Source organism: Neltuma alba, unplaced genomic scaffold, assembly GCF_004799145.2.
Source record: "Neltuma alba isolate B1F8T4 unplaced genomic scaffold, ASM479914v2 tig00011924_pilon, whole genome shotgun sequence".
Taxonomy (NCBI): domain Eukaryota; kingdom Viridiplantae; phylum Streptophyta; class Magnoliopsida; order Fabales; family Fabaceae; genus Neltuma; species Neltuma alba.
In genome coordinates this window covers 3679-24899 of record NW_021636515.1, presented here as the reverse complement: position 1 = coordinate 24899, position 21221 = coordinate 3679, and the positions used below count along the sequence as shown (strand labels likewise).

Sequence of the window (21221 nt, the reverse complement as noted above, 5' to 3'; positions counted from 1 at the left end):
CAAACAATTAGGTATAATATCTATCTGTTTTAAAGTCTGCCTCTGCAAAAAAGAACGAGATCGTCAGCAAACATCATATGTGATATCATTGGCCCTTTCCAGCTAGCTCTCAATCCTCTCCACTGTTTCTCTCTCTCACTACCAAGGATTAAGTGAGTGAGTTTTTCCCATTCTGAGTACAAAGAAGTAGGGGGAGACGGGGTCCCTTTGTCTAATTTCCCTGGAGGTTTTGAAGCCCTCTAATTTCTCACCATGCCATAGAATATATAGTTGACATAGTGCTCACACACCCCATAATTCTTTTTTGGTTTCTTCTGGGAACTTCATCTCCTTCAAAATTTCCTCTAGGAATTTCCAGCTTATTCGGTCATAAGCTTTCTCTAGGTCTACCTTTATTGTCATAAAAACCCTTTTTTCCTTTCTTCTTCTTCCTCTCATTGATTGAATCAACGCATTGACAATAATAATGTTATCATGAATCCCTTCCTGGTACAAACTAACTTGGTAAGGTGAGACTATATCCAGGAGTATTAACTTCAATCTTTTCACCATAATTTTGGAGACACTTGTAAATCACATTGCAAAGTGAAGTCGATCTCAATTGGCTGAATCGTTCTAGGTGTTTTTATCTTGGGTATGAGGGTGATTAATGTCTCATTAATCTCTGCTAGTTCTCTGGCTTCTCCCACATATTCATCACGGTTCTGCACGCTTTTTGCCCTTGATCTCCGACCACCTGTGAATAGTATTGGTCCACTTTCTGTTATTCTCCTCTTCACAGAACAGTTTTTGGAAGTAATAATTTATAAACACACACACCCTGTCTCCTCTTTCCATTCAATTCTTTCATTTTCCTCATTTAGCAAATTGAGACTCTATTCTTCCATCGTCTAATATTGGTTTTTGGTATGGTAATAGGCAATGTTTCTATTCCCCATCATTTAACTAGTTAGTTCTCACCTTTGAAACCAGAAGATTTCTTCCTATTCGAGGACTTCTGCTAGTTCTTTCTGCAATTTCCATTCAAGATCCTCCAAGTACCTATTTTCCTTCTCACTAGTCACTCTTTGAATTCCTTGAATTCTTCTAATCAATTCTTTCTTCCTTTGGGTAATGTGACCGAATGTATTTTTGTTCCGCACTTGTAGGTATTCCTTCAGCTCATTCATTTGCTTGTGGGCCTCTACAAATCCAACCCAATTTTCTGTTAAGGCCCTCCTGAAATCTGTATGTCTCAACCAAGCTGCTTCAAACCAAAAAGGCCTATCATTCCTATTTCCTTTCGGGATCTTGAGGGAGATGAAGAGTGGGTGGTGATTAGATTCCACTCTCGACCCAACTCTCACAAAGGCTTCATTGAATGCATTCCTCTAGGCTTCATTGTATAAAGCTCTGTCAAGTTTCTTATACATTCTTCTTGTTGGTTTAATTAAAGGCCCCCTCTAAGTGAATCTTTGGCCTTTTGTTCCCATATCAATTAGTTTATAGTTGTTAATATTAGTGAGGAATTTTCTACACTTCTTCTCATTCGGATTCTTTCCTCCCCTCTATTCTCCTAGCTCTTTCCTATCGATAAAATCATCAATGACCATTTAAGGACCCTAGGTATTTTTTGAGACTTTTTCAAGTTTACTCTAGAGTTCTCTTCTTTCCATCTCTTTCGGGCTAGCATACACTGCAGTTAAGAACCAATCAATTTCCCCTACTCCCTTGACCTCCCCATGGAGATGTTTTTTGCTACACTCAATCTAATTAAAGGTAATGTAATTATCATTCCTTAGCAGCATTCCACCGAACATACCTTATGCTTTGACTATATGACTTCTACTAAATCCTAGCTGTTTAATTACCCTTTGTGCAACTTCACCATTGCATCTGGTTTCTACTAACACTACCAGTAACGGTTTCATCCTTTTAACTAGTTCTTTCAAGGCATGACCGAAAGACTTACCGGCTGCCCCCCTTACATTCCATACAACTATCATTTAGACAAATAACAAGAAAGGAAACAATCCCCGTCAGGTTAACACTTATATCTCCATTCAGGAGCTTCTCTGCTCTTGAACACTTTCTAGTATCAAGTGGCAATGTTCTCTTAGCAGCTGCTCCACTACAAGTTACCTTCCTCTAAGTCCATTCCATCTGTCTCCCATGCACTTAAATTTCCTTATACCTACCTGGCTCCATTCTCATTAATGTTCACTTCTTTCCTCGATTCAATGGCCCACTTGTTGGTCTCCTCGCAATCTTCCATGTTTCTGTTAACTTTGAGCTCTTCAGTTCCTCTTCTTTGCTCCTTCGGCTTAGAAGTTCCTCCATGTTGGGCCTTCTTGCTCTCCACTCCTCTAGTAGTCTTCCCTTTATTCTTTCCATCCGTCTTCCTTTCTTTGTTTTCCCTTCTTTAAACTCTTGTATTTTATTCATTTCCCGAGGTACCTCTGCCCCTTTTGCCTCCATTTTTCTCCTCTTTTCTCTCACTGTTAGTCAACTCTTTCCCTACCTCGTCTTTCCCGTCTGACACCTTTTTTATATCCTTAGTCTTCTTTTTCACATGTACACACTCTCTTACTTCTGCTCCTATTTCTTGGGGCTCGTTTATTATATCAATAAGTGCCCTTATCTCAGCTGGCCTTGCTTTTTCTCTCTCTATATTTTTTCCTCTTCAATCTCCAGGACTGTAAACTTTGAAACAATACCAACTCCTTTCTCTCCTTTGATAGCTTTCCTCTGTCCTTTTGCCTCCCTACTCTCCCTTGGTGACGTCTTCCTCCCCCACCTTGGAACCTGTGCCACCATATATTCACTGAAGGGGTTTGCTGGTGTCTGTGTTCCGGTGGTAGGTTTCTTGCAGCCTCCTTTGTTTCCTGGTTATTTCTACTGCCTTGTCCACCTTTTATCATAGTAGCCTCCTGGTTCATCTTCAATGGGCACCAATCATTGCAATGACCAATTTCCCATAGTTGAAGCAGATCAAATGCAATCCTTCATATTTATTTTCAGCCAGTTTCCATCTAATAAATGGGAGGTAGGAGGGGGGCAGAGAGGTCTATTTCTACACACATTCGTGTGAACATAGTTCTAGCCTTTGTGAGTGTCATTTCATCAACCTTTATGGCTCTTCCTATCTTGTTGCCCAAGTTATAAAAGAACTTTTTATCATAGTAGTCTCCTAGCAGACCTGGAAGCCTCTCCCATACTATTAGTCTTTGGATCTTCTCATTCCAAGGGTTGAAATTATATTTCCATATTTGCACTGTGAGATAATGGTTTTGGATGAGCTAAGGACCACCCTCCAATGTAAAATAGTAATCATCGAGGGCTTGGAAGGACGCCGTCATGTAGCCATTGCCAATGTCGTTTACTTCTACTTTTCCAATCTTACCCCACATCGCTTGAACCCTCCTTCTCATCTGCATGAAGCCTAGCGTGCCTCCCAAAAGTTTTATTATGAGAGTCATCTCCCATTTTCTCTCTAGCTGACGCTTTTCTTTCTCTGAGAACTCAATGTTCAATCCTTTGATGGTGTCTGTTATGGTGACCCCTTCTAGTAGCTCTTCTGGGTTTGCTAATAGTAGGTTCCCATCCCATGTGTCCTCCCCTAGCTTTTATCTCGCTTCATGGCCCTCTGTCGTAGCCTTTGGCTCCAGGGCTTCCCTGTACAACATGGGTTCTTCTTTGTGACCCAATGTTTCGATTTCATCATCGATCATCTAGTCTTCCTAGCGGGCTATTAGTGACGTTTCTCTGGTGAAGTTACCTATAACCGTTTGAACCTTCCCTCCATCCTCCTTGTTTTCCTTCTCTACCTGTTGTGATTGTCTCAGCATTGGATAAGATGAAGAGACCAAAGTTCCCTCACTATCCTTCGTACTAGGAATGGGGCTTGGAGATCCATGGCAGCTCATTGGCCTACCCATAGGGCAGTTAGGTGGCTGTTTTTGGGATCCCAATTCGTTTAACATCAGCTGTGGGAAAAACATAGCACTTCTCTCTACTTTCTCTCTCTAAAGCTTCTTTTCTTTTGCAAGAGATATGACTCTTGGGTGTTTTTTACATTTACATGGACTTGCGAACTTATGTTTAAGTGGTTAAAACCCTTCTCACTAAAATCTGTGCCTATTGATATGTGCGTGTCAAAATGGAGTACGATCAATACTTGATGAGTTGCACAAAACTCGCAAGTATTGCCTTTTTAAGTGGTAGGGATAATATTGTACCATTCTAAAAAATTAGAAATCAATGTTACATTATTATTTAATAAGGGTTAACATAATTTTTTATCTCTAAAATTTGGGTTTATTTTAGTTTTAATCTCTCAAATTTTAAACATGTAGTTTTAGTCTTGAAATTTGGTTTGTTTTAAAATGTTAGTCCCAGGAGTGTGACAATGTTAAAATCTATTAAAGTATCATAAACAATAAATTAAACCCAAATGGCACCTAACTAGTTGGATCTTGTGTGAATAATGGAAGGGGAAAAAAGAACGTACAGGTCCTCAAAATGCATCTTTTAGCCTCCTATTTTTTCTTTCTCACTAGTCATTTTCAAGAGCTATTCACTATGCTGCACTTTGTTATCTGTATAAAATCCAGTTAGGTGTCATCTGGTGAGTCCATATCACCACTTTTGACGTTATTGATGAGATTTCAGCAACTTTTAACATTGTTGCACCTTCAGTTGTAAAATAGACTAAATTTTAAAGATTAAAACCATGGATTTGAAATTTGAAAGACCAAAATTAAAAAGGCTCAAATTTTAGAAATAAAAAATTACATTAACTCATTTAATAAATAGCAAGGTAGCCCCACACAGGATGCTCACATCAATTATCCCATTTCTTTCTCATATTAATTCACCCCAAGCATATGACATATGATCCACTTATTCTAAAATCACTCCACATTTCATTACTCAATACTTTGTGAAAATGTACAATCAACACATCATCGTTACTCACAAATAATCTCCACTCAACTTAGCATTATTAACATACACATCAACTTCCACAGCGCATACTTTGACCATTCAACACTAACTGAGCATAAGAATCACAGTTGAATAAAAAGTCAAGAACTTACAATTTTACCATCAAGCAATAACGTCATAGCCATACGTATTACAACAATTACTTTGATGCCAATACAATTGCTTTTTACTTCATTCTTCAGCCTCCAACCTACAAATTTCTAAATATCTTCCTATAAATAACATTTGTAGCTGTACGTTTTTGTCTATTGTCTCCATCATGCAACAAAAATTTCAAACCTCTAACTTCAATTATTCTTCCATCCTCTCTTTCTTTATATGTACGACATATATCTTGGCCCCCTCTCAATGTGTCAATTCTTTAGTGGAAACAAATGGGTTCATTCATCCAAAATAAGAAAGGATGCTCCGAAGAAAGCAAAGTGGTGAGGTGGAAAGCGCGGTTAAGAGACAAAGAGGCACGCCTTTCGAATGCAAAATACGGCCCAGGCCTCTGTTCTCCCCTGTCCCATTTCTCATCCTGTTCTGCTTTTGCCTTTTAACTTATTCTCTCATTTTCTTCTCTCTTCCTCTCCTTCTTGCACGCGTGTCCCTCGCAGACCCCACTCATTTTTATAGCAGCCATCGTAATAATGAGTTCCACTGATTCATACGAGTGCTTTTATAAAGCATGTCACTTCTTGGCTATTAAAGGTTGGTGACTTGTAGGAATAAATTTAGGTTCCAAACATAACTCACTTATAATATTTTTAATGCATATTTTTTATTTTTTATTTAATTCTTATTAAAAAGAGAGAGAATTAAAAAAATTTGAGAATAATTTGTAAATACAAAAAAAATTTGATAAAAATAAAATTAAATTTTTTTTCAATTTAATCCATTTATTATTATACTAAAATGTTTTACAAGTCACTTATATTGAACAACTCCTACAATAAATATGGCTTTAATTGAGAGTGGATGAGAACGAAATGAGAAACCAAATTTTATGCATTACATGTATTTTAATATTTTCTTTGAATGTGTTTTGGAAAATTTTGACCTATAATAAAAGATGTAGGAATTATTTCAACTCTTTACAATTTCACTCCCTCCTGGCTCCTGTACTTCTGTAACTAAATGCAGATTTTGTACTTTATATAAAATTTAAGAAATAGCTGGCAAAAAAATTTAAGAAATAAGCTATAAGTAGTAAAATCTTTAAACAAAATTACTAATATATTAATAATGTTGATAAATGTTCGTTAGATAAAAAAAAAAGGAAAACCATATTGGAAGTACTTATACTTTTTTTCAATTTTCAATTTGGTACCTATGTGTTTTTTGTTCTTAACTAAATCTTTAATTTTGCTCTATTAACATCATTAATCCTTATGTAGAGACTAAAAATATCAATAGAACAAAGTTATAAGAGCTAATGTTACTAAAAAGATAAAATTAAATGTTTAATTAAAAGAAAAAAAACACATAGGTACCAAATTAAAAATTGAGAGAAAGTATAGGTACCTTCAATATGGCTTTCCCTAAAAAAAATTCACAAGATTCCGTTGGACTTTTCATAAGTGAAAAATGAAAACTTCTTGATGCAAATTTTAGGAAAAATTAATTCACATATTTACCTCGTTTTTAATTAGAACCTTACAGTGTTTTCTATTTTTATTGGGTCCATATAATTTTTCAATTATAGATATTAGTTTATATGCTCATAATTTACTAATTTGTGAAAGAAACGGTCTTGGTAGCGACAACGATTATACTCACCTACTAGCATAGACTTTAATAAATGGGAAATTTTTGTTTAAGGAACGCGGTACAGAATTAATTTCAAAGAACTTTTAAAATTTTCTGAAATTTCACTGCAGGACTAAGGGGGCAAACTGATATTAATTTCACAAAGAAAATGATACTATTACCCCTCATGTGAACAAGTGTGGGAGAGCCTATTTGCAAGTGAGACTAGACAATTTGCAACATGGATACATATATTTACAGCTAAAATTAGTCCATTTACATATCACTTCCTCCACCTGAAGAATGTGTCTGAGTGAACAAGTGGGGGACAGCCCATTTACAAGTAGGACTAGATAATTTGCAATATACATACATTTATTTACAACTGGAATTAGTCAATTTATATGTCACTTCCTTCACCTGAAGGTCTTCGTGAGTGAACAAGTGTGGGAAAGCCTATTTGCAAGTGGGACTAGTCAATTTGCAACATACATACATTTATTTACAATTGGAATTAGTTCGTTCACGTGTCACCTCCTTCACCTGAAGAAGGTATCTGTGAGTAAATAAGTATGAGAGAGCCTATTTGCAAGTGGGACTAGTCAATTTGCAACATACATACCTTTATTTATAACTAAAATTAGTCCATTTACATGTCACCCTGCAATAAGTATTATGAGGGGTAATAACGTCATTTTTTTGTGGAATTAATATCAGTTTGCCCCTTGGTCTTGCAGTGAAGTTTCAAAAAGTCTTTAGGGCTCTTTAAAATTAATTCTCTGCTGCGGTCCTTAAGGGAAATTTTCCCTTGATGAATTTTGCCATGTGAATACCAATAAAATCCACTTCACCCGGTCAGAAAAAATGAAGTCTCTATCTTCAATGTATATAGTAATAGTCGAGGAGAGAGTGAGAGGAGAGAAGTAAAAGGTAATAGCAGAAAACTGCAGAAATGGAGAAGAGGCAAAGAGATTTTCTCTTATTTGCGGGCTTACTGTGCCTAAGTGCCCTAGCTGAGTCTGCAACTGTAAGAACAATACCAGTCGGAGTGATTCTGGATTTGAGTTCATCACTTGGTCCCACGGTTCATGATTGCATCAACATCGGACTCCAAGATTTGCATTCCTCAGAGTCTTCCCATGAAACAAAGCTCCAAGTTCATTTCAGGGATTCCCATGGCGATCTCCTCACTGCAGCTTCTGCAGGTAATCCTAACTGTCAAGTATTACTGATGTTTATGTCCCAGAAAGAAAAAGGAAACAATCATGATACTAAGTTTTTCTTTTTTTCATTTCTGTTTAATGTCTGTCAAATTAGTAGAAGTGCGAGTTTTGTTCTGCCACGGTGTTTCTCTTTGTTGATGAAATGGAAATAGAATTCCTGATCCGCCGGCCCCTATTTGGCTTAGAAGCTACTGCTATGTCTCCAATTCTTAATATAAAAGTTAATTAATTAATTTGAATGGATTAAAAAATTTATTAAGTTAATTATTTATAATAAATAGATATTATCTTTCATAAAATATCTTTACTAATCATATTATCTTGAACTATTATTTGATAAAATATTTTGCATGTTCAATTATTATAAAGGCTACATTGAAAAAAAATAAATAAATATGAAAAGTAAAGTAAATTAGAGTTTTATATTTGAGACTAAATTAAAAGTCAAATTAGCTTTTATATCAATTAGAGGAGGTAGCAGTGCTTCTCATGATTGTATTTTTCTTTTTAATAACCGGTATCCAACGACATAGGCCAATATTTGTAGATTCAGGTTAAAACTCTCCCAACATAATTCTTTTAGGTAACTTATATATATAACCTCCCAAGTTTTAGGCTGTATGGAGGTGGGTATATTTCTAAAATTTTGCAATAGACCCTCGAACTTTTGCATTAAAGCAAATAAACCTGTGCTGTTAGTTTAGTTTGTCTTTATTAAAAAATTCAAATATACGTGACTTAAGATTAGAATTGTCATAGACACGTGACTTCAAATTTGAAGAGGTTATTTACATAAAAAAAATTAAATTGGTTATTTATATACGGGTTAAAGTTTCAAAAAAAAATATTATTGTTCAGCCTAAATTTGTTTTATATATTCGTAAAATTCGAACTCAAATATTATTTAGCTAGATATGTTTATTGAATTTCTTATTAATCAACTCAACCGTCATGAGCAGTCTCCTAGTCTCTGAACATCTTTTCTTCTCATCTGCCTGGCTTTTATATCAACTTTACAAAGTATTTGCGAATTAAACGAGCTAAAGCTTCATTTTTTTTTTTCAATTTAAAAACCTCTTGCTTGTACTACCTTCTGTTCTTAATATAAGACTTAGTTGACTAATTTGAAAAGATTAAAAAATTTAGTTAAATTAGTTATTTGTAGTAAACAAATGTCGTCTTTCTTAAAATACCCTTATTAATTTTGTATGTTTAAATTACCCATTGATAGTAACTCCTTAATATATGTAATTACTATAGGAATTACTTGAGGGCAAAATTGATAAATATTGAAGATAGAATAGATTAAAGTCTTATATTTAATATCAAATTAAATATCAAATTAATTTTTATATTCAGAGTTAAATACATATCGTGCACAAGAGCTATTTTGCAGATGTCCCTCGCCCAAATTTCAGCTAATAACTCAACACTCTTCCTCCCTCTGTTGTGTGTGATAAACAATTTCACATTATTAAATTTTTGACATAAATATACTACCTCTAGTTATTAATCTAAGAGCTAATTGACTAATTTGAATAAATTTTAAAAGTTTGTTGAGTTAGTTACTTATAACAAATAAATATTGTTTTCTCTAAAATACCAATACTAATAATGTGTATTACCTTGAACTACCATTTGATTAAACATTTAACATGTGAAATTATTACAAGGACTACATGGGAAAAAATGGATAAATATGAAAAATAAAATGGATTGAAGTCTTATATTTAGGAACAAATTTAAAATCAAATTAGCTCTTATATTAAAGACCAGAAGTAGTACTATTTTGTACTTCGTTTATTATACTACCTCCGGTCTTAATCATAAGATCTCATTCAACTTTTATTTTGATCCTAAATATAAGATCCTAATCCACTTTGTCTTTTATATTTATCAATTTTTTCATGATAGTTCTTGTAATAATGATAGTTATAGTCAATACACTTGATTAACAAGAATATTTTAGGAAAGACAACACATATTTATTATAAATAACTAACTTAACCAACTTTTTTAATCTAATCAAATTAGTCAATTAACTCTTATATTAAGGACAGGATGTAGTAATATAAATTGTGATTTTCTTGAAAAGTGTATATATTAAATAGAAGTAAAGTTAGAAAATCATTATATTGTTGGTAGAATTAATGCAGTAGTTTAAGATTTTCAATAGTTCATGTGAAATATACTGAAAATACCCTATAAATAGGATGAGAGGAGTACATAGATTAAAGAAAAATAGCAAATAATCTGAATTTTTACAGATTTTAATATGCATTAATAAGAATAAATAAATATTGAAGGTATATATTCATAAAATAAATTGAAAAGGATCATTGGCATCAAGCAATCCTGCGCATACCATTTTTTCCCCCTTTAACTTGGCAATGTTGGCATTAAGCAGCTTGGGATCTAATAAATGGAACAAAGGTGCATGCAATCCTGGGACCCCAAAACTATGAGCAAGCAAGGTATGTTGTAGAACTTGGTAAGCAGTACGATGTACCAGTGATTTGGTTTTCTCCATCTGGTCCATCTCTTTTGCCACCTCGTTCCCCATTTTCCATCTACTCCCGCTCCACTAGAAGCCATTGCCTTCAGTTCGAAGCTGTCGCGGCCATTATCAGAGCTTATAATTGGCAGTCTGTGGTCCCCATTTATGAAGAGCCAGACTTCGGCAATGACCTCATTCCATGTCTCACTTATGCCTTGCAAGAAATGGACACTCTAGTGCCTAACGTAATTAGCATTCGTCGAGGTTCCAATGATTCTGAAATCGCCGGCGAGCTCGACAAGATAAAACCCGAACGAACATATGTGTTTCTTGCCCATATGACGGTGGAGCTTTGGTCAAGACTTGTGAAACATGCAAAAGATAAAGGGATGATGAGTCAAGGACACGCTTGGATACTTACACAAGGCTTATCCTCAGTGATAGATCCGGAAGCTAGAGATATAAAAGTGAAAGGCTACATGGATGGTGCTTTGGGTGTGAGGCCATCAGTTTCTGTGAGGCAATCACTGAATGTTTCCAGCATTATAGCTAAGCGCTTTTCCTTAGCGAGAACATTAAAGTTTGAGTACAATAAAACTCTTTCTCTATCTGGCATGTGGGCTTACGACACTATCACGGCATTGGCCAATGCGGTAGAGAAGGCCAGCTTAGGTGATTCTACTTTCGGATATGGGAATGAAAGTAGAGTTGATCTTGAAGATGGAGGAATGCGCAACGAAACAGGCCCAAAACTTCGCAGAAAAATTCTGGCTACTAATTTCGTAGGCCTGTCAGGGAATTTCAGTTTGAGGCTAGGACAACTAGAACCATCAAAAGTTGTGGTATACAATATTGTGGAAGGCCTAAAAGAAAGGATCATTGGGTATTGGAGACCCGAAATAGGACTTTTTCAAAATTACAGTGAAAATGGCGAACCAGCTGGTAAATACAAACTAAGGGACCCGATATGGCCGGGTAACACGACGGAGAGACCACCAAAGTTGAAAATTGGGGTCCCAAAGACGCATTTTACTCAATTTGTTGATGTTAATGTGGGTGTAGAAGGGCAGAATGTATCAACTTCTGGCTTGGCTGTTGATGTATTTAAAAGAGTGGTTGATGTTTTGCCATTTCCTTTACCTTATGAGTTTGTGCCTGTGAGCAATGGAGAGCTGACTCCCTCCACCTATAATGATCTTCTCTGCCATATCACAGACAAGGCAAGTCTTCATTCATCTCTGTTGCTTCCGATCAATTGTTTTACTTTCATCAGCTTTTATGTTTCTCAGTTTGTCATAAAGGAAAGTCAGGCATGTGTTTGCATAGTTTCATTGATGATTTTATTCCCCCTGAAGCTTGGATATACTCAAGAACATCCCAGGAAATGATTTGGGACGGAACTAGAAAATACTACCTCCGGTCATAAATATAAGAACCAGTTGACTAATTTGAGTAGATTAAGGAAATAAGTTAAGTTAGTTATTTGTTATAAATAAGTACTGTCTTTTTTAAAATATCCTTGTTAATCATTAGCTAGAACTATTATTATTAGAAGGATTATCTTAAAAAAATAGACAGATATAAGAGACAAACTGGACTAGAGTCTTATATTTAAGATCAAAATAAAAGTCAAATGAGATCTTATATTAAGGACTGGAGGTAGTATTAATATTGGGGTCTAAAGGCACAAATAAAAATCATATTGGGGGCACGCAATGTTAGATTTTTTTTTTTCTTTCAGAAATTAGTCTGCTCTACATGTATAATGAATGTATATTACAAATGAAGCAAAAAATTTAGGTGGGGTATGTGGCTACACATATCATAGGTCTGTCCCTGAATATGCTTATGATTGAGAGGTATTAAGTGTGTTGATAGATCTTTCCACTTGATAACTGATATCATCAGTAGTGAGCATGCTGGCCACAAACACACAATTTATATATATGTAGGGATTCATTTCTAACACTTAATCCGTGTATGAAAATATTGCAGAATCTTGATGTTATAATTGGAGACATCACAGTTCTAGCGAGTCGCACAGATTGTGTTGATTTCACAATGCCGTATTTGGATTCAAGCGTGTCAATGGTGGTAAAGGTGAGGTCCGACTCCAAAAGCAGGTGGATCCTCTTCAGCCCTTTTGATTTGTTACTTTGGTTAATTCTTGCTGCGATTCTTGTGGTTGCAACTATTATTGTAATCACATTGGAAAAAAAAGCAGCGGACGAATGTGAAGAAAGCAAATACAAAGAATATGTCCGTAATCCCTTCCTTATTTACATGACCGGTGAGTTATCTTTTGTTGTGCATAAATATAAAAAAAAATAGACAAAAGGTTTGATCTTAATTAACTTTGCCTTCCAAATTTATAATATTTTACTCACAGTATCCCTATTAATTACATATATTAAAGGATTTCAAATCAATGGATAATTTTAATGCACATGATTAAAGAGAATAATACAGAAAAAAAAGACGCATTTATTGTGAATAACTAATTTAACTAATTTTATAATCACCATCAAATTAGTTATCTGACTTTTATATTAAGGGGGTGTTTGGATTGCTCAAGAATCACTTTTAAAAAGCAGTTTCGCTCAAATCAAGATAAGTTCCTCCACATATTTACTTTGTATATTGTAAAAGCACTTTTAAAACCATGGTTATGTTTTTATCAAAACACCCCTAAAAATTATAAGTAGTATTAATTATATATATTATTTTGTTGGTTCAGTGACTATGAGAATCTTTTTATGTTTTTATTTATGAATGATGATTTTATAAAATCTATGAAGCAATTTATGTTTTTCCTAATAGTGCTCTTGCTATAGAACCATGATGGAGAGAGAGATTGAGAAACAGGATCAAGATTTTGAGACTTTTTTTATTTAAAAAAAATTATGTGCATTTGTTAAAACTTAAAAGTAACTGATAATTTGGTAGGCGTAGTAGTTGTGCGATATATCAACTTGTTTCCTCGTACTCTGACATAGTGTGTATCATCAACGTTTTGTGTGTGTGATGATTGCAGATGTTGAGTTTTTGAAAAATGGGAATTCTAAATGGTTGGTGATAGTGGTCATGTTTCTATTGGGCATAGCAGTGCAAGTTTACACAGCAAATTTAACATCAATTTTAACAGAGAGGACAACGGCAAAACCTTCTCCATGGAGGGACGTGCAAGAGATCAGAAGGAACAATCGGTCCGTGGGATACCAAAAAAATTCCTGGGTGAAAGAGCTTCTGATTCACCAAATAGGATTCGATCCAACTCGGTTAAAGCCTTTAGAAAGCCCCAAACAGTACAAGGAAGCATTATCAAACGAAGACAAAGAAAAAGGCATTGTTGCTATTTTTGATGAAACTCCTTATCTCATGCTCATGCTTTCCCAATGCCCTTCTTGCAAGATGACAGGACCAATCTACAAAACTGCTGGATTTGCTTTTGTGAGTACTGTTCTTCTGTCCTCCCCAACATATACATGGCCTATAAAACTTGGATGATGTACGATGTTGTATTTTCAGGCGTTCCCAAAGAATTCTACCTTGGTCTCGAAGTTTTCAGTTGCAATATTAAAAGTGACTCAAAATGTGGTGATGTTTGGTGAGATGATGAAGAGGATATCCTTAAACACTACTATTGACAAATCTGAATTCAAAAGTGGTGTGGAGACACGAAGTTTGACAATAGAAGACTTTGGAGCCCTTTTCCCAGTAGCATGTGTTTTAGCTCTCTTCTTCGGCCTTTCAATTCTGAAACCTCAATGGCTGCAAAAGAAATGGATTTCTTGTTGGACAGTGCGCGGCGGAGGAGTTATATATTGAGTAGCCAGCTGAAAACATCTGTTAAAACCATCATGTTACTTATGTGTACTTATTGTGAATAGTCCGAGTGATAAGAATAAGGTGATGAAACACTAAAACTGAAGACCTTTTGATTGTGACTGGGGTAAAACAAAAATGAAATCCTTGCCCATCCTATCTCTCTTCTCTTCAGTCAGCTTATTATCATTTGAAATTGCCTGCAATTATACTATTGCATAGAGGAAGGTAAAGAACACAATTTAGTCTTTTGACATAGGAATTTGGAATTTCTGGCGCAACAATTCCAGATGTCATCCCACCAAAAAAACAAGACTACAATGTTTTATTAAAGGGAATGAGATTTAGTCTTTTGTACATTGGAAAGATAAACTTCTTTTTCGGAACAAAGAAACATAAGTTCATGTCTTGGCCCTTCATAAGTTTGCCAGGAAACAGCATCCTCAAATAAACATTCCAAGCCTATACATACCCTTATCCTGAAAGAAGTAGCCTTTGGGGTTCCATAAAATGGGGCAACAAATGCAGAATTCCTCACCTGACCTCCAGAGCCTTCAAAAAGCTTCCAGTCTAGAAAAACATACTGCGATGAACCATCATCATTCATGGTCACGCTCAGCCACAATCTGTTATCATTGGTGATATTGTGGAGGGTGATATCACACTCAATGCCTACTGGTAGTCCCGAAACGAAAGGAAGAGGGTGTTCAGAGTCATTACTGAGAATACTTAGCTCCGCTCGTACATGTCTAATTGTTCCACTACATACGAACTGCTTCAGAGAGAATGACTCGAGACACTTGTAAAACTCCAAATGACTCTGGGAAGCGTCATTTATGGTGGTGCCACATTCAGATAACAATTTCCTGAGTTCAATTATGAATGTGGATGGCATGGCAGAGCGTTCTTTGAGGAGAAATTCTACGTGCGAAAATATTGCAGTCAACCTCTTTGATGAAGGAATTCGACAGCATACGTCAACTTTACACAGCCTAAGAACACAAGTGACCAACATTAGCTCCAAGACATTCAATTCCTCCTGCGGAGAAAAGCCTATGAACCGATATCTGAATTCTTTAACTCTCCTATCAAGCTTTGCCAGTTCAAAGTCTATTGCTCCCATTGCACGAGAACATATCAATTTCTCTTGGAAGAAATTTCCCCAAATTTTTGCAAGGCCCTTTATTATTCGAAGATATTGCAAAGTAAATGCTAAAGCATCAGCAGATTCCATAGTATCAAATCTCATAGTTGCCAGATCTTCCTTCCCACTCCTACATTGTCAACTCAACGCTTAAAAAGAAAATCAAGATAATATTTCACATGCATGCATGTGCTTAATGATCAAAACATATCAAATGTCATGTAGCAATAGCAAATAAGCTCGCAGGACAAACATCTTCAATTCAGGCCCCCAAACAGATGGTGTTCCCCATGAACTAGCCACGTTCTGAGTGTAAGATGAGCATGTGAATCTAAATACTCACAAAATTATGTGCCAATGAATAGAACTGTGACAGCGAATCACTACAAAATTCTGCTATAATTTACAGCCACTATATACATACAGATATATCAGCAAATCTCCACATAAATTACAGCCACTATATACATACAGATATATGATGGAATCTAAATTGAATGAGAACCAAAGGATACAAATATCAATGAACTACATTACCTTAGGATCTAAGAACTTCGCTTGTAAAGCCAGATTGTATGAGGGACCAGATACCTGGGACCTTCAAAAGAGTAAGATCCGTAAACTTTATAACTTCGTCATGCACTGGCCGTTGTTCTACTTGAGAATTGAGTATATCTTTTGGCTCCCTCACAAAATGGGACTGAGTTTCAGACTCCACATCTCTTGTGTGTGATGTCTCAACAACACTTGTCACATCAATGCTGGCGCAATAACTGTAATCACCTTGAACTAAGGGTAATTGTTGCTCCCCTTCACCATGGTTAATATCGGAGGCTAAACAACCAATAGATCTACTTTTATCAGATAGGTAGGCCAAAAGGGCATCCCTATCCATAACATCAATAAAAGCAGAATAAATCCTCCCTAGGAGTGTAACAGCGTAAGAAAACAAAATTGGAGGTATGGTGCCTACATTTACACGTGAGAGTGAGGCAGAGACACAAAGGACTAAAAGTGCAGCCACTCTCGCACTATTGAATTCTGAGTTGCCTTCAAAAGCTGCTTCTACCTGAAAGAATGATGTAGCAAAATATCAACTTAATCTCAATTATCTCTGCCAAAAAATAAGATTTTTGGGTGATAAAATTCATTCACCTTGATTAGTTGAATAAATCAATCTTGAGAAAACTACAGGCAAAATGAATCATTGTTCCTCCCTCTATGAGGTTGCATTCTTCTGATACCAGAACATTAGATATTGATATCATGAAAAACTGAAAACCATACTACAATTTTTTGCCACAAGAACATGGCAATGAATTTATCAATGTTCTGTTACGGGGATATATTACAAAAGCAGGCAGCAGCATTAGCTGAAATGTAATGCCAAAATCTGTCCCCCGAAAAATTATGGATACCTAAGCTTATCTTATAAGCCAAAGATATACAAAACTAATACTGTAAGGGTAAATTCTAAGCAGTAAGTACAGCTGGCATGCTGCTTCCAATACCAAATTTCTAAGGATGCCCTCTAACTATAGTGTCAACCAAGTTTAGTTTCATGTTAACAAGACGTGCAAAATGTTCATGAAGTTCCTGGGCATGTTATATAATCATCATCAGAAGGAACAAGTTCACCTCTTCAAAAACTTCTTGGATACAATGGCTACAAACTGCTGGTGATTTCGGCCAATATGGGAAACAGCTGAAAATACATCAGCTTCGTCCTGCCATGAGAGTATGCAGATGTTAAAATGAACAGGAGTTAAAAGTTCAGTAAATGCCAAAAAGAGTATGTTGTTGTTCTGTGTGTGCGTATTCGCCTCTTTCTTCAACTATTAAAAAATTAAGCAGCATGAGATCCATATAGCATAGACAAGATGGATAAAATGAGGAAGTAAGGTTCAATGGTCATAGGGTATTGAAGTGAACATTTAGGAGATAGTAAATACTAAATAATAATGAGCTGGAAGGCATAAGGAAAGAGTGGATGCAGTGATGATAAGTCCCTCACCAATCGGGAAAATGGGTGGCAAAATGAAGGGCTAAATCATCCCATCTAGATTTGATTGAGAACATGATAACATGCCTAAGATGTACAAATCGTCCATAGCATAGCAAGATATGCAGTCCATGCTAGGGTTTCCCCTCCGAGAGAGAAATACTTTGAAAATGTGAGTGAGAGACTATATTGGTTTCAAGAATCAAGATGAGTCAAATGCTTTTAAAAAGGGGCAGCCTGCTTTGAACAAAAACAGGGAAAGGATCCAACAAAGTGATCAGACAAGGATGAAAATAAAATTTTGTAAGCATTTCAATAAATTGCATACCCAAAACTTAATGTTATTGTAAAATCTCACGAGCCCATCTTAAGAATCAAAAAGATAAAATTGCAGAATAATTAGAAGAAAACCTGTGGGTAAATATTCAAACTATCTAGAAGACCATCGATTGCTGATTTAAACAACAAGAGACTATTCAGCTTCACTTGTTTAAGTATTTTCCTTGCTGCACATCTCACTTCCCTGTTGTTGTCAGCTAGAACACCAATAAACTGGAAGAGCACAGAATTAAACATGATCAAGATAATAACTTGCCAAGCAGATAAAAGAGTGTTAAAAATATGCCAGCAAAAAGAAATTTTCATTCAATATATAATTTAAATTTAGAAATAAGGTGCTTAAATACCCCAAAAATATCCACGAAGGAGCACCTAACACCTGGAAGTTTTTTTTCCCCCTCTTATATGCCCTGAAAGTTTTATTTTGTAGTATTTCTATCCTAAACCGTTACCTGTCATTAAGTTTGACCGTTAAAAGCATCGGTCAAACCGTATAACTTAACAGCAGATAACGGCCAAAATATTTTTGCTACGAAATAAAACTTTCAAGGTAAATAGGAGACAAAAAAAAAAACTTCCAGGTGCAAGGTGCCAGGTGCTCCTTCATAGACACTTCCCGGGTGTTTAAGCACCTTATCCCTTAAATTTATGACAAGGACTAAGGATCTTCGAAATTCCATCGGAGAAAGAAACCCCTTATCAGTTCTAACTGGTATAATCTGCACAATCAAATCATGGAAATCGCTAACTCTCTTTGAAAAAGCTTTATCATAAAACTTAAACCTATGGGCCATGAACGACTCTGGTAATTTATTATGTTATTGCAAAGGTTATACAGTTTCCTAGTAATTGATTTGATCAACGTGACCAAGTAAATTAGTTATTTGATTCATTCTACAAAATTAAGCCGGGGGGGGGGAAACCCTTCTTTTTTATTTTGAAAAAAAAAAAAATCAATTTGACTCCCAACAACCATAAAATATAGTCATATATTGGATATTCAGCCTACATATTTATCAAGAATGAAAATCATACCATGTGCAAATGTTTTTCCTGAACCTTCAGACAGCCACTAGTTGCCATATAATACATAGTTTTCAAAGCTTGCAATCGAACAGTCACCGAATCATCATTCAACACATCCATTAAAATGTTCAAAGCTTCATGAGCAAACTCAGCGGAGAGGACTGCAAGTCTTTGCAAGGACTGGCATGCAGACTTTCGCACCTTCAGGTTAAATAGAAATTCTTAAGCTATTACGACATAGTTGCAGCCAATAATGACTAAGTTCTCCACTTAATTAAACAACAGACCTCTTTCCTCAAAGATACATCATACATCTTATCATTATTGTAAAATACATATAAAGCAGTAATGTTCAAGAAAAGTTACCTCAAAGAACTCATCTTCAAGTCCATGCACTAGTGCACCAGCAACACTAGCTGCCAGCATTTTAAATTGTTCAGTTGTGTTCCGGCCAAACACTTCCTTTTTCTTTCCAACCTCTAGGACTCGCTTTGATAAGGTTTGCAAAAGCAAATCCTCAGATACTATTTCAATCTTCCCAAGGGCACAAAAAGCTTCAACCCTGACCTCCATGCTCATATCTCTTGCCATAGAACAGAGCTGCATAAATATGAAGTGCATGTAATACCAAGGTAATCAGCAGCCAACGGTCAGGAATACTAGAAAACAGAATAATTAAAGTATAATTCTAACTTCTGAACGCAACAGAAATAAAATGACATCGTGCAATAAAACTTTACATATTATATTACGTACGCCAAGAATCTATGTATCTATATATCTATAAAAGAAAATCTGCCAAAAAAAAAAAAAATCATTGTTTATAACCCATGAACAGAATGGCTTGCCCCAAATTCCATATGGGCTCAAAATCTAAATTAATAGAAGAATTCATATTGTTTCATGTTAGAGACATCATAGTTTAAACCTTTTAATACCTCCAACTTGGAGAGAGAATCATATTTGTTAACTTACTTACCTCGATTACATGTGCCATTTTTAGAGTCCCACAAATCAAGGAAGGGGTTATTATGGTTTTGAGATTCATAAAGGACATAGAATGAATCATTAAGATCAAAAGACCATGTTGAGAATCCTGATTTTGTCAAGGGGAAAGAATCATCGATAGGGAATCATCACAATATTGAGATTGTGGCTTTAAAGTAACCAGTTATGAAACCAAGATCCAACAACCATAGAAATGCATAGCCCATAGAATAAGAAAATACCTTGGCAAATACTTCATTGGACCAGTAGCTTTCATGTCAGCATCAGAAGCTGCTAACATCAGCCCCCATGAAGAAACCTGAAATTACAAAATAGATAACACATCAGATAAGACCTCAAAGTTACACTAAAATTTCTAGAAGTGCAAAATCTGTTAACGAGTTTCTGGAAGACTAAATATTATTCATTTAGGATAAATAAGCTTATTGAGGATACAGTACCATGTAGCTCAAAATACTAGTTTTTAATTATTATTCCACAAGCATTGCAAAGTCTTTTTTTTTTTTTTTTGGGAGCAAAAACAAGCATTGCAAAGTCATATTCTCCATGAAGCACACAAAGAGAGGAAAACATTAAGTAACGGCATCTTACAACACGAATTGCAGATGATCTCACACAATCTTCCATATCACCCAGAAGTTGAACAGCACAATGGTAACACCCATCCGCCAAACTAGAGTCTTCGAAGACACCATGATTAATCAAATCAACAAGTCCATCCAGGCAAGCTTTTCTCACATAAGGATAAGGATCCTTTGTGAACCCTAGAAACACAGTAAACAGTAAAGATGGCTGAAGTTGAAAGCGCCCTGCGTTGTTCAGCAACCATAAACGTGCAGATACAGAGGGGCCAAAACAGAGAGAAACAAAAAACCCATCATCAAGCTTGTCCATATTCAAGCCAAGTGCTGGAACACGTTCTGTGATCAAAGCCGTACTTGGAGTGAGTCAACAGCAAGACGAGTGGACTGGGCAGAGAGAAGAGGATGAGAACAGACAGATTGAAAGATGAAATGAGAAAAGGAAGAGTGGTGGAAGGCAAGATGGGTGAGGAGGTTGAGAGAGTAATGAAGAAGTACTTTGTCATGACTAAGTTCAGTGAGCAAGTCAGCTTTTGAAGGATGGAACATAGGGTGGATTGGGGAGTTGAAGGGTTGATGATGTGGGATCTCATGGAAGCCAACGTGGAGAGAGAAAGGGATTCTTCTTCATTTTGGAGAGTGTTGTGGTATTGGTCCATTGATTGAAGCAGTATCTACATCTATAAGTTCCAAACAAAGTTGAAGCTCACAATCAGAGCAAACTCTTTTTTTTTTGAGCTGAATACAATCAGAGCAAATTCAAGTTCCAGTTTTATCCCACCAAAGGTTCAAATCAGGTTTTTCTGCAGGTCGGAATAGCCCCACACAGTTTAGTGGTCTTCAGACACACATCATTTTC

The 21221-nt window shown here is 35.8% G+C and overlaps 2 protein-coding genes and 1 pseudogene across 2 annotated transcripts; 2 read left to right on the top strand and 1 right to left on the bottom strand.

Annotated features, from left to right (window-relative positions):
* Positions 1 to 7669: 7669 nt before the first annotated feature.
* Positions 7670 to 11825, top strand: LOC114719565 (glutamate receptor 2.1-like). Its single transcript, XM_028905077.1, has 2 exons — positions 7670 to 7922; positions 10348 to 11825. Exons 1-2 carry the CDS (start codon positions 7670 to 7672, stop codon positions 11823 to 11825), a joined length of 1731 nt encoding a protein of 576 aa, XP_028760910.1.
* A 569-nt stretch (positions 11826 to 12394) lies between these two features.
* LOC114719564 (glutamate receptor 2.9-like) lies at positions 12395 to 14265 on the top strand. The gene is made up of 3 exons (XM_028905076.1): positions 12395 to 12727; positions 13472 to 13887; positions 13966 to 14265. The coding sequence occupies exons 1-3, from the start codon at positions 12418 to 12420 to the stop codon at positions 14263 to 14265; spliced, it is 1026 nt and encodes a 341-aa protein (XP_028760909.1). The 5' UTR covers positions 12395 to 12417.
* A 260-nt stretch (positions 14266 to 14525) lies between these two features.
* On the bottom strand, positions 14526 to 20911 carry LOC114719563 (protein SIEL-like; annotated as a pseudogene).
* Between the last annotated feature and the right edge of the window lie 310 nt (positions 20912 to 21221).

What these genes read in the sequence shown, in the direction of transcription:
- LOC114719565 (XM_028905077.1), top strand. Translation starts at nt 7,670, where the DNA reads ATGGAGAAGAGGCAAAGAGATTTTCTCTTATTTGCGGGCTTACTGTGC. An exon ending in CCTCACTGCAGCTTCTGCAG is followed by an intron (nt 7,923 to 10,347) that starts GTAATCCTAACT and finishes GGCATTAAGCAG; the next exon opens with CTTGGGATCTAATAAATGGA.
- LOC114719564 (XM_028905076.1), top strand. Translation starts at nt 12,418, where the DNA reads ATGAAAATATTGCAGAATCTTGATGTTATAATTGGAGACATCACAGTT. An exon ending in CTTCCTTATTTACATGACCG is followed by an intron (nt 12,728 to 13,471) that starts GTGAGTTATCTT and finishes TGATGATTGCAG; the next exon opens with ATGTTGAGTTTTTGAAAAAT. An exon ending in AAACTGCTGGATTTGCTTTT is followed by an intron (nt 13,888 to 13,965) that starts GTGAGTACTGTT and finishes TTGTATTTTCAG; the next exon opens with GCGTTCCCAAAGAATTCTAC.